The sequence below is a fragment of the Triturus cristatus genome, chromosome 10, assembly GCF_964204655.1.
Source record: "Triturus cristatus chromosome 10, aTriCri1.1, whole genome shotgun sequence".
NCBI classification, from domain to species: Eukaryota; Metazoa; Chordata; class Amphibia; order Caudata; family Salamandridae; genus Triturus; species Triturus cristatus.
This window is the reverse complement of record NC_140593.1, coordinates 1,134,598,030-1,134,610,824: the sequence shown is the minus strand read 5'-3', so window position 1 is coordinate 1,134,610,824 and position 12,795 is coordinate 1,134,598,030. Positions and strand designations below refer to the sequence as shown.

The 12,795-nt window shown below is 47.9% G+C and overlaps 1 protein-coding gene across 2 annotated transcripts in view; it reads left to right on the top strand.

Moving 5' to 3' along the window:
- The window catches only part of LOC146796740 (hexosaminidase D-like), a 326,342-nt gene that overhangs the window by 212,213 nt on the left and 101,334 nt on the right, over positions 1-12,795 (top strand). For both annotated transcript variants that reach the window (XM_085629431.1, XM_085629430.1), the window contains exons 8-9: positions 3,459-3,530; positions 4,802-5,006. In XM_085629431.1, coding sequence (XP_085485557.1) covers positions 3,459-3,530; positions 4,802-5,006 — 277 coding nt within the window. The remainder of the gene's footprint in view (positions 1-3,458; positions 3,531-4,801; positions 5,007-12,795) is intronic.

Genomic DNA, 12,795 nt, shown 5'->3' with positions numbered 1-12,795 from the left:
TCAACAATGATGAAACTGGGAGAGCCCTGGGAAGGTGTGTCCTTGTTTTCTTTATAGGACTTGCTTGTGGCATCTCTAAATTGAATTACAGCACAAGTCTAAACCCTTAATGTCTAATTATAATTTGAGTACTCATTGGCCTGGCTCTGCAATTTGTTTTCAGAGAGGGATGTTCTGTCTTGGTAATGACATGAAGGGATGCTATGTTTTCTAGATGCCCTCCCAGTGTTTACAGAAGATTAAAATCACATATGTAGGTAGGATGGAAGGTGTATGAAAACCTGCAAGTAAAGGGTTTCAACTTAAAGTCTGACAATTGTGCTAACCAAACATTTAGATGGTTTCTAGTGCTTAATGCCCCAGAGGATGGTATTACGTTCAAGCAATCTTTGATAAAAGTATATGTAAAATTCTCAACAACTTAATGGTGACAATTACAAATTGACAGGCACTGCATCCAGCTTGAGAGAGCTACACTATCCAAGCTGGTGGATCTTTAATTATTTCCTAAATAATAGAAGCAGCGAAAATAGATAGAAAGTATTATCTTTCTGCTGTATATGTGTATACTGCTGTAAGATAATGTGCATTTTGCAAATAAGATGGAACACTTACATAGACTAATTGACAGAGTAAAGTTAAAGCACGGGACAAGGAACATTTCTTCATACTTTGCATAGTGAAGAGATGCATAAGAATCTGCCCTATATTAAGATTATGGAAAAGGGGTGAAATATCCATAGATGTGGATGCATACATTCTAGGGCACTTCTTATCAGGTCTTTAGATTAGGAGGTATAATGTGAGTTTTGTCTCACATATGTTAGACTTGTCAGCAACAGAGCACGGAAGTGGGTAGTGGACCATTCCCAACACATGGGGAATAGTTATATCTTCACCCCTTGCATCTGTGAACAGACTGTTCACTGCCCGAACTGAGTGGTGTACGTGTTTCGAAAAAAACATCAAAACAAACTGCTTATCCAGATTACCATGCAGGGTGAGGGTCAGAGTGAGGTTGAGAACAACGAGAGGATCATAACAATGGTGTTGTGACAGCTGTTTTGGATAGTGTGGCGGGGATCTTTGAATGGTGTGACCGAGGGAAATTGGAAGTGTGTGTAGGAGAGTAATGAGGTGGTTCAAGTTGGAGGCCCCCTTGCACTTTGGTTCGAATGGACAACCGTCTTTCAATAGACTTCCAAAGACAATCAGGTTATTTGCTTAGTTTGTGGAGGCATTTTGTAAAGGTGGTAGGTTTTTGATGGGAGTGGGAAATTATACTCTAAAGAGGAGGTGAGGAAAGCTAAGGGTTGTCATTCTAGAATGTCTTTGTGAAACTCTAATTGTTTGAGTTTAACTATTGTTCTCGCATAGATGCAGAGCTGTACAGGGCAATGTGCAATTGAAGTGACTGAAGATGGCTGTTTCGCCAGTTGATGCCAGTGTGCGTGACACGCTTAGTAAGAGATGGCTTTTAAAGTTATTGGCCTATTGCAGATTTCACCATAAATGTGGCATTTTGCTTTGTTTATTGTCAGCTGCCACTTACAGTGGCCAGAGGTGATGTGTAATGGGTGTGGAAATATTAGCTATGTCATTACGTTCTTGAAAGAAGTGTTTTTCTTAGAATGATGTACTGAGGTTTTACTGACCAACAGTAGTGTTCAAAGTCCACAAGATACTATTTTTATAGATGGAAATCTTAGATTGAGGAATTTGGATTGAAGCCTGTCATCCCCAGCATTGTGTGATCCACAAATTAATTGGCAAGTAGAAAGGTTTAATGGGGTTTTGAAGGAGAATGTACAAGTGTTGTTGGCTGCAAACCAATCTTAGATGCTCATGATTTGGAATACATATAGGAACACTGAATTGCTAGTCATTCTGTAATAGGGCAAATCCTTTTTGATTGCTAAAAAAAAGTAAGGCTGTTTCTGGCCCTAGACCACTGTAGTTAAATATGTTAATTGGGATGGAGTAGAAAGAAAGGTGATGCGATTGAACTAATCATGGCCTGGAGAAGTGTACAGGGTGTGCAGTAGCTTAGTAAGTGGTGGTTTGTGAAGAGGCACCTTGTTAAATTAGATTAATAAAAAATTGGAGATATTATGGCGTTGAGCTTGTCTGGGTTTGTGGAAAAGGGCAAATTTGTATTCTTGTTCTATTGTGAGTGATATTAGCATGTGTCAGTAGTGTGGTGAGCAATAAAGGAAGGTACTGGAGTCTTGTGCAGGATCCTTGAGATGACAGGTCTGCTGCATGATGGATGTATGCAAGTAGAAGGGTCTAGTTTGGCTTTTTAGAATGTAAAGCAACTGGCTAAGAAGATGAGCAGTAGGGCAGGCACCTGCTTGGTATGAAAAAAGTGTGGCATCTGTAATCAAAAGTCTTGACTGTATCTAACAACATCTTCAAGGTTACCTGGATTTGTATTAGGATAGTCAGCTTCCTAAAAAGCCAGGTATCCCCATCTTTTGGTTTATTTGCTTGTCTGCTTCTTATTAAATTGTAGAGGTATGTTGTATAGGTCACAAATATTGTCACTTGTGTGTTCTTCAAGTAGTGTCATGTGAAATGCATCTCGTTGGGGTATGGCAATGCCATGTGGAATGGGTTCATGTTAAGAGATCTGCGTGTGGCTGCCAGAGGACATGACATTGTGCTGTGTTTATTTACCATGTTAGGCTTGGCTTAATCTGAGCAAAAGTCTGATAGTGACACAAAGTGTGACTGTTCCTGGGGATGAAATAGATGAATGCATATTGGTTGTGACTTCATTCTAAGCTCACAGACGGTGTGACAGCTATGAGACTATTTGACTAGAGTCCCTAGGGGAGGAGTCCACTTGACAATGAAAGAGCATGTGATGGCTCTGAGTCTCATGTATGAGTCGTGTAATGGGGAAAGTATCTTCATATCGGTAAAGATGAGTGCAGAATTGGATAGAAGTGAATTACAGGAAGTTTCAAACCGTAGATCTCTAATGAGTGTCTTGCCATACTAAAGTAAATCAGGGGAAGGCTCTTCTTCAAAAGGAAAGAAGCTATGGTGTTTCTGAGATAATTTCAGAATGTTTCTTCCTAAAAGTGACTGAGGATAATGGTTCAAATACTTTGGACAATAGCATATTGGCACATTTCTCTTTCCAAAGGTAGAATAAGTTTGGGTGAATTCTTTTACTGTATGTGTTAAAGGATGGAATGAGTTTAAGACCTTTGACAGTAGGATATTGGTTGACATTTTATGCATAGCAGACAAATGGTGTTTTAGTGTAAAGGCTCAGGTCAGCAGGGTGTTCAGTGGATTTCTCATCCTACAGGTGATAAACGATGCAGAGCTTGTAAAACTGACTGGAGAAGAGTATTTTTCATTGGACCATAGCATGTCTGAGGCTCCACGGTCCTAGAAAGTATGCATAGAATACTTATGCTCTCGCCTTTTTGTTTGTGTTCCAGAATCTGGCATTACGAAGCATGCAGCACCTATGATATGGCTTTATGGGCCAAACATGGATCTGGGACAGATCAGTAAGTGACCCCTGAAAGTGCAAATCATTTTGGGATTTTTCCCGGTTATGGGAACCAGCACCATCCACCAGACCAACCTGCTCATTACTGTTTTCATACACTTTTTGTCTGGGTATTTGCCTGGTTGGAGTGATAAGATACTCTCGGTTTTCCCTTGTTCGTCACAGCTTTTCTAAGTACCTTTGGTTGTTGCCACTGCCACATCCATTATTTTAGGGGCCCCAGGTCATAGTTAAAAGGGGAGTTTCATCAAACAGGTTTTTGGGGCATTGAAGGGCTGATCCCTCCAGTGCTCACTCATATTTTTCCCCCAATTTTAACAGCTAACATTTTTTCCAGCCGTGGCTGAAATTGAAAACATGGCTGCCACTCCCGTTTCTTTCTATGTTGCCTCATTAAAAGTGGAAAAGAGGCACGTTTTACTTTGTGACTGCAAAAAGGGATTGGTAGCTTCCCTGGAGAAAATCCTGCAGTAGGTTCCATTAAAGAAACCTTTATGTTTTGGGACACATCTCTGAGTTTTTAGGAATTCACAAAGAATCTCTGGAGTACTTCTGGAACACAGAGCCCTTTGCAAATTCCTGGGAGCATTCATAATTCTCAACAATTTTCACAAATAACAGTGTAACAGGTATACATTTATGTATGAGGAAATGTAACAAAAAGCATATTACATTTGAAATTATCCCATTTTGTGTTCCCATTTTTCAAATGTTAAAACCCCTTTTCTGAACCCCCAGCAATTTTGAGACTATTTCCTTTCCATTTTCACCAAGTAAATACAGTTACTCCTTCCCCCCCGATAGGAAGTGTCATTTGTGATCATTTGTCAGGGTGGTTAACTAACCTACATATGATTGTGGAACACATACAGACTTCTGTTTTGTCAGGAGTTTCACCAGATTTTTCTAGTGGACCCACAAACAAATGTCTGTGCAGTGAAATTGCTCACACGGAAACTCCACGACACAGACAGAATTATGTATGATCAACTTCCCTTTTGTGGCAAAATGCAACCATTGGTTTTTTTTAGATAAACCAAGAATTGGATTTCGCATTGACTTTAATAAAAGAGTGGACCAAGGTATTTTAATGTGATCCAGTTTTTGAGGGTTAGCAGTATAAGGAGTCTGACTGGGGCCCCTGCCTGGGATTTCTGAGGGGAGGGGGACAAACTGTTTGCTCAGTTCTGTGCCTCTTGTGCCTGGCTGGGAACCAGCACCAGCCACAAGACCAACCTTCACATTCCTCTGTTTTTGTTTCTTACACAGGACGGCATATCACCAAGTACCAGGGGCTCGGGTTTAAAAACGTCTGGTTTGCTAGCGCATTTAAAGGTGCCAGCGGCCCAGACCAGGTCTGGACTCCGATGGAGCTGCACCAGAAGAACCACCGTGGATGGTTGCAGGTGTTCCAGATTCAGCACCGGTTCCCTAACACCACCTTCCAAGGCATCGCCCTGACGGGGTGGCAGAGGTAAGACATGCTGCAGCAACGATAGGGAAGCCAAGTTCTAAAGCTGCCTGTAATCTCTGATAATCACACATAGCCCCTGCTCCTTGCCTGCCCTCATCACTCTAATTATTTAAAAGATACAGTTTTGGGTTGCTTCTGCAGCTTTTCTTGCTTTTCCCCCCAACCATTACAAACAGAGGTTCCACTACTGAGAGTATAAGTAGCTTAACTTGAAGGCTTGCTTTGTTAAAGTCCACGGTTAGAAGCTGTTTGTTTTTCCTCTGCCTCTACTTTAAACAGTGTCCTTAAATTATTCATATAATTAATTACTAAACGAGGTATTCCTGCAGCTGAAATTCACATGATGTCAAGCGCATTAACAAAAATAAAAGACTTCGCAGTGAAACCAGTTCCTTTGTGCCCTCACCCGGACCTCAGAATGTGCTATACTTTAGCTGGTTACTAAGTTCACTGCTTCATCATGTCTGCTACATCGACATCAGGACATAACCCTTACCCTGAATGCCATCAGGTGGTATTGTTGCACCAGTTTCTGCCTGCTTCTAAGATTACTCAAGTGACTTTCACAGTGAAGAATTGCAGGTCCCTCAAAGCTTCATTTAGTGCCTTACTTGAAATGCTTGTTGGGTGTCCCCCCCTTTACCATTCTCTAATCCATCTGAGAATTTAGCCAACTTTGTATGTAACACTAACCACTAAATGATTTCTACACTGTTGTCTGTCTTCTCAAACTCCATACTGAGAGTAATTGCCTGACTAGTCAGGTGTGTAGCAGTTGCCCTAATGAATTTCAGACTCACCTACCCCCTCAAACCAGCATCATCTTTTAACTGACCACTACGAGTCACTGCTAAAATTGCACCCTTGTATTGTGGCATGACAGCAATCTTAAGGTTTTCGCCTTGCACTTAGCTAATCTGAAGGTATTTTAGTTTGGCGCCATTTTTGTCAGTGCTCCTGCACCTACTTCTTAGGTATACTTAGAGAACTGAGCTCAGGAGCACACATGCAGGCCAGTCCTTTGCTTTAAAACTCTCTGAACCCTTCTGTGGGTGATCAAACAATAGACAGTGGCGTGAATGCTGACACCATGTAAACCATATATCTGATAGAGACTTCTAGATGCAGATTCCTTACCTTTGAATTTCCCAGCACCAGACTGGATCCAGAAACCTTTGCCTTTGGGTGGCTCTGTTCTGCATCATCGGCGTTGAATGTGACCTTGTGGTCGCCAATAAAGGCACCTCCCAAGCACTTGGATGTCAGTTTTTTTCTTTCCGTGCCCGTTAGCGCTGATACAGAGAAGAGCTACCCCTCTGTCTCTTTTTGACAGACTTTTTTGACATTTTGTCAAAGATTTTTTCCTTGTGGTTCGAGGGAAAGGTAGGGTTTAAGCCGTGTGGGGCATGCCACCGCGCCATGTTCGTTACCCGTCCGCACCTTGTGTGCTTCTGGTGTCTCGAACGCGACCAAAACTCGAAGTTGTGCTTGGACAGCTGGGCCATGGCGCCGCCGGCTGTGAGGAAGCGGTCCCTAAAGCAGCTTGTGGCCCAGCAGTCGACGCCACCTAGCGTGACTACTTAGAAGATCTCAGTCCTGATCGAGGAAGAGATGGTCACGGGACCACTCCAGATGCCCTAAGTCGTCTTCATCGCACTCGAGGTCCTCTGAACACTCTGGGAAGAAGCACAAGAAGAGCAAGTCATCTAGATGGATTTTTACTTCACCTCCTCTTGTGAGGATTGACGAGAAGAGTGAAGAACATTGCCGTTCTAGGTACGGTTCTACAGAGCCGTTGCCAGGCCTGACTCTGCCCCTCCCCCCGTTTCCAGGAGCCGGAGCTACCCCCGCTCAAATAAACTATTTTTACGAGGCCATGCACCAAGTATTTGAGTGGGCTGATCCCTCCAGTGCTCATCTGGGCCCCATGGGGTTGGAGTGGGCCCCATCAGGTTCTGCGCCGACGGCTCCGGTGGAGTCTCATGGATCCGATCCCGGATCGACGCCGGTCATGCCAAAGTGACCTTTGCCGGTTCTGGTGTCGAAATCAATGCTCCCGGTGCTGCCGGCGCCCATCGTTGGCACCAGCCTCATTCTTTTTCCTGACAACTCTGAATTGGAACGGCAGCGATCTACGCCGATTACGACTCCGACAGAGCTCAGGGGCTCTAGGTCATTGACTGAACGTTTTGTGTGGGTTACGGGCATGGGAGAAGAGTGGGAGGGGTCACTGGACCCTAAAGAACACTAGTTGGAGACACTTCTAGTGAGGAATTGGACTGGTATGTTGATCTTACTGAAACCAGTGGACTGGACACCCCTCCAGATGCTGGTATGCTCTCTCCACCCACTGTGGCTACGTAAGAGGGAGCGTCATATGCTATGGTGGGGAAGAGGGCAGCGGAAGTCCTTGACCTGAAGCTGCCCTCAGTGCAGGTCAAGACTAAACTCTTGACTGAAGTGCTTCAGCCTGAAGCTTCCTCATCCGAACCCCTTTTGCCCTTCAATAATGCACTGACGGATGTCCTTCTAGGCACTTGGTCCAAACCTAGCACAGGGGTTCCTGTGAACAGGACAATTGCCTGACTCTGCCCCTCCCCCCGTTTCCAGGAGCCGGATCTAACCCCACTCAAATAAAAAAAATTACGAGGCCATGTGCCAAGTATATGAGCTGGCTGACCCCTCCGATGCTCCAACATCCTACCCCTGTGAGCTTGATAGTTCAAGCCTTTTCATCCCATGGCGTGTTCACTTCTGCTCCCCCGGACAGGGAGTCCAAGAGGCTGGATGCACTTTTGAAGAAGATGTTTTTGTTCCTCCAGCCTAGCATTGCAGTCGGTGAACACCGCATGTCTTTTGAGCCATTTCTTGCATTCCTTATGGGAAACGGTTGTGCAAGTGCTGCCACGGGTCCCGGAGGAGGCTCGAGCCGTGCTCTCCCAAGCACTGGGAGTTGGAAGGGATGCAGCAAAGTTCATCATTATGTGTGGTCTGGATACGACTGACTCGCTGGGCAGAACGGTTTTGTTGACGGTGGCCTTGCGGCGCCATGCCAGGCTGAGAACATCTGGCTTTTTGTGGAATGCCCAGACCAAACACATGGACATGCCCTTCGATGAGACTCGTCTCTTCGGACAGACGGTAGACTCGGGGGTGGAGCGCTTCAAGGACTTGCAGATTACGGCCAGGTCCTTGGGCCTCTCAGTGACACCTCACCCCAAGTCTTCCTTTCAGCACCTGGCAATGGAAGGGGCTTTCAACTGCGGCAGCAATACCCCAGCCACTGTCCTGCACAGACTTTCCAAGTTGTGCGAGGAGCAGGTGCATTCCAACCTCGTGGGAATGGTAGTCACAAGTCTTCCGCCACCAATCTCCCCGGCAGCTGCAGGTTCTATGTTCTCCTAGTTTGGTTCTGCAAGGCTATGGGTGTCTAGTTGGAGGGAGAATCTAACATCTCCTCCACTAGCAGTCCATAACATCGGACAAATGGGTCTTGCAGATCATTTGGAGGGGTTACTCCCTCCCTTTCCAGTCTTTCCCTCCTCCTTTACTGCAATCTCAAGAATGGCTGGCGGAAGATCATCTTATCTTGCTCCAAGAGGAAGTTACAGCTCTCCTGGCTAATTGGGCTTTCGAAATGGTTCTGATATTAGAAGTAGGCAGTGGTTGTTATTCCCGCTACTTTCTTATACCCAAAAATAACAAAGGTCTTTGTCCTATTCTAGACCTCCGAACTGTCAGTCTCTTCCCCAAAAAGGAGAAATTGAAGATGCTCTTGTCTGCCCTAGACCAAGGGGACTGACTGGCAGCGTTGGACTTGCGGGATGTGTATTTTCACAGACCCATCCTGCCTGCCACAGGTGTTACCTGCGGTTCAAGGTGGGCCACAAGCACTTTCAGTTCACTGTGCTACCCTTTGAGTTACCAGCTCCCCTCGGGTATTCACCCAGGTGCTGGCTGTAGTTGCAGCTCATCTGCGCAGGTTAAGGGTTTGTCTTCCCCCTACCTCGACGACTGCCTGTTGAAGGTGTCCTCATCCCAGACGGTTCCCCATCTCCAGACTATAGTGGACCTCCTGCATTCGCTGGGGTTCACTATAAATGTGCTGAAGTCACACCTGCTCTTCAGGCGCGCTCTTTCATCGAAGCTGTTCTTGACACAGTGCAGTTTCAGGGTTATCCTCCCGAGCAGCGAGTCCAGGATATTCAGGTTATAATACCGCTGTTTCAGCCTCTATCCCGGATTCCAGTGAGAATGACTCTGAGGCTGCTGGGCCTCATGGCCTCTTGCATCCTGTTGGAAAATCATGCCAGATGGCGTATGCGGTGCAGTGGAACCTGAAGTTCCAGTGGGAGCAACATCAGGGGAAAATCTCCGATGTGTTCCAGATTTCAGGAGGAACTGCAAAGGACCTACAATGGTGGCTTACGAACTGCGATTGGGTTAGAGGCAGACCCATCCCCCTTCCCCAACCAGGTCTCACAGTAGTGACCGATGCGTCACTCCTGGGATGGGGGGGCCATTTGGGAGCGGTGGAGATCAGAGGACTATGGTCCACGGCAGGATCAGGGCTCCACATCTACTTGTTGGGAGCTCCGCAGCTCTGGGCGATCCGACTACCATTGAAAGCCTTTCTTCTCTCTGTCAAGGGGAAGTCAGTGTAGGTGTTCATGGACAGCATCACCATCATGTGGTAATGCAACAAGCAGGGCGGGGTGGGGGTCGTGGGCCCTTTGTCAAGAGCCCTGCGTCTCTGGACATGGCTGGAACAGCAGGACATAGCCCTGGGGGTTCCACACCTGGCAGGTTATCTGAATGCCAGGGCAGGCAAACTGAGCCGTCGATGCCTAGTGGATCACAAATGGTGTCTCCAGCTGGAGGGTGGAGCAAGGTCTCTTTCAGCAGTGGGGAGAGCCTTGGTTAGATCTGTTTGCCTCTGAAGAGAACACGCAATGTCAGCAGTATTGCGAGTTGGAGTTTCCAAGCCAGCTATTGCTTGACGATGCTTTTCGTCGTGAGTGGAGATTAGGCCTCAAGTACGCATTCCCGCCCGTACCACTCCTGCCCAGAGTTCTCAAGAATATCAGGAACCACTGGGCTCAAGTCATTCTTGTGGCTTCGGACTGGGTGTCAGGAGTTTGGTATCCCGAGCTTTTGTAAATGAGCATCGATCCTCTAAACAGGCTGCCCCTTTGGAAGGATCTTCTGTTGCAGCTGCAGGGGAGGGTTTTCCATCCGAACCTGTCAACTTTCCGCCTCCTTGCGTGGAGATTAAGCAGCAAAAGTAGATACCTTTTGACCTTCCTCCTGAAGTTTGTACAGTTATTCTGGCACCCAGACGGGCCTCCACCAAAACGGTATACGCCTGCCGTTGGCAAAAATGTGTAAAATATTGTACAGGAAAATCTATTGACCCTCTTTCTGCCTCTCCTTCTCTTTATTCTAATCCTTGCCCGGCAGGGCTCTGGGCACTCTCAAGGGTTACCTATCTGCTCAGTCCGGTTTCCTGCGGCAGCGTAACCTACCCTCTTTATAAAAATCCCCTATTATAAATAGGTTCCTGAAAGGGCTGGTTCATATGTTCCCCTTACGACCTTCATTATGCCTCAGTGGTATTTGTTTCATTTTCCTCATGTGTGCTCCCTTTGAGCCGCTACATAATTGTCCCCTCTGGTTGCTTACAATCAATACAGCATTTCTAGTGGCAATATCATCTGCCCGGAAGGTGAGTGAGCTGCAGGCTTTATCATTCAAGCCTCCCTATCTTATAATATTTCAGATAAGGTGGTGTGTCGCAACCGGGCCTCTTTCCTACCTAAAGTGGTGACCCCATTAAATTTGGGTCAAGTCGGTCACACTCTAAACCTTTTATGCTCCTCCACATCCCAATAAAGAGGAGGAATGACGTCTGGCCGCAGATTCCTTAACTTAGAATCTCCCCAGGCGTCAGACTTGATCTGGGACACTTTCAGCAGCAGCACCTCTGCACGCCGGGGGCGGCGCCGCACTACTGCCCCGACGTCGTCCACGGACGTAACTTCAGCGGAGCCATATATGCCCCTCCCAGCGCGCTGAAATCAGTTTTCTCCATTTCCGCGTCCCAACGCGGACCCTGGAAAACCAGCAGTTCCTTGGCCTGGTTTTTAGGACTTTTCGACACCTTTGGTGTCGCTGGAACAGTGTGCAATGCCTTCGGGTTTTGAGGCTTGTGAAGTCTGTGCGCGTCAGATGTCTGGCACTGACCCGCATCTCATCTGTATGTGGTGCCTCGGCGTGCACCACGACTCCAAAGAGTGCGACGCCTGTCAGAGGATGCAGCCCAAATCCCTCGGAGAGCGCCATATGAAACTGTTGGCCGCACTGCTATCCGGTCCAGCACCTTTGCGTCGCCGCTCTCCCCCTCCGGATCGGGCTCAGTCCAGAGGTCGTTCCCGCAAACGTCCTTCAAGGGCAGGTAAGTGCAAGCACAAGCGGCAAGCACGGAGGTCCTCCTCCCATTCGCATACTGCTGGCGCCCGCTCCTCTCACTCTATGCCAGGTAAGGAGCGCCCGTCAGTCGCTTTATCCATACCCTCCCTTTCCAGGGGTTGGAGCGCCGCATGCCCAAATGGAGGCTTATTCTATTGCACTCCAGTTGTACTTTGGGTCCCCACCTGTTCCTGGAGCGCCTTCGGGTCCCAAACAGGTGGAGGGCACTCATGTTGGGTCCTCGCCGGCGGATTCTTCCTCTGTGACGGCTGTGTGCATTGACTCCGGTTCTGGCAACGATACGACGCCGACGGGTCACGGCCCAGTGGGTCCTCTCAGTCGCCCGTCCAGCCCACCCCGTCAGTCTTCGAATAGCCCTGAGTGTCTTCCTGCGTCGATGTCGGAGGCGGCACCGGCTCCGACGCCCGGCTCGACGCCCGGCTTGACCAGACGGGCACATTTTGCAGTGGGATCGACGTCAGACAGCGTCCAGGTCGAGTCCCCTCTGGAGGTCGTTGACGTCCAGACGACTCCAACCCGGCGTCCATCGATGTTGGTGCCACCGTCCCAGCTTTCTCACGAGGTTGCTGCTCCTCCCGACTCCTCGGACGTCGCTGCGTCCCCCAAGCGGCGTCAATCAATGCTGGTGCAGGCAACAACGCCTCCTGGTCAAGAGGTTGACGCTTCTCTGGATTCCCCGGATCGGGGGCCCATGGTGCAGTTCCTTGTGTTACCTGGCCTTTGGGTCAGTCTCTGGCTCCTCCACTTTTGTTGTCCAGTGGACGGCTTAGTCTTCAGCCGTCTCCTACCGACGGCATATTATCACCTAGCCAGATGGCAACTGAAGCTGGTGCTGCTTACGCACGTGTCATTCACAGGGCGGCTTCTATTCTTGGTTTTCAGCCTCCTGTGGCCCCCCTGCTGTAGGATCCCTTACTGGATCTGTTCCATATTTGACATTTTGTTGATCGGGCTATTGCCCGTAGGCACCGTCCTGCTCCGGGTGATCCACTCTGCCTGTCCACTCACCCTACGGCTCAGGGACTCGTTGTTCAGACGGCTTTTAACTTACAGTCTTCATCCGCCTTGCCATTATTACCTCCCACTAGGGAGTTTAGGTGGCTGGACGCGTGTGCCCGCCAACTTTTTGCCTCTACCAGTGCGGCTAACCACGCATTGAATACTGCGTGTGTGTTCGCACGTTCATCCTCGACCCTTTGGGACCTGGTCGAGACCCTTCTCCCTTCTATTCCTGAGGAGCCACGGTCACAGTTGCTTCGGCTTCTGCTTGATGGCAGGGGAATGGCGCAATTTTCGCTCC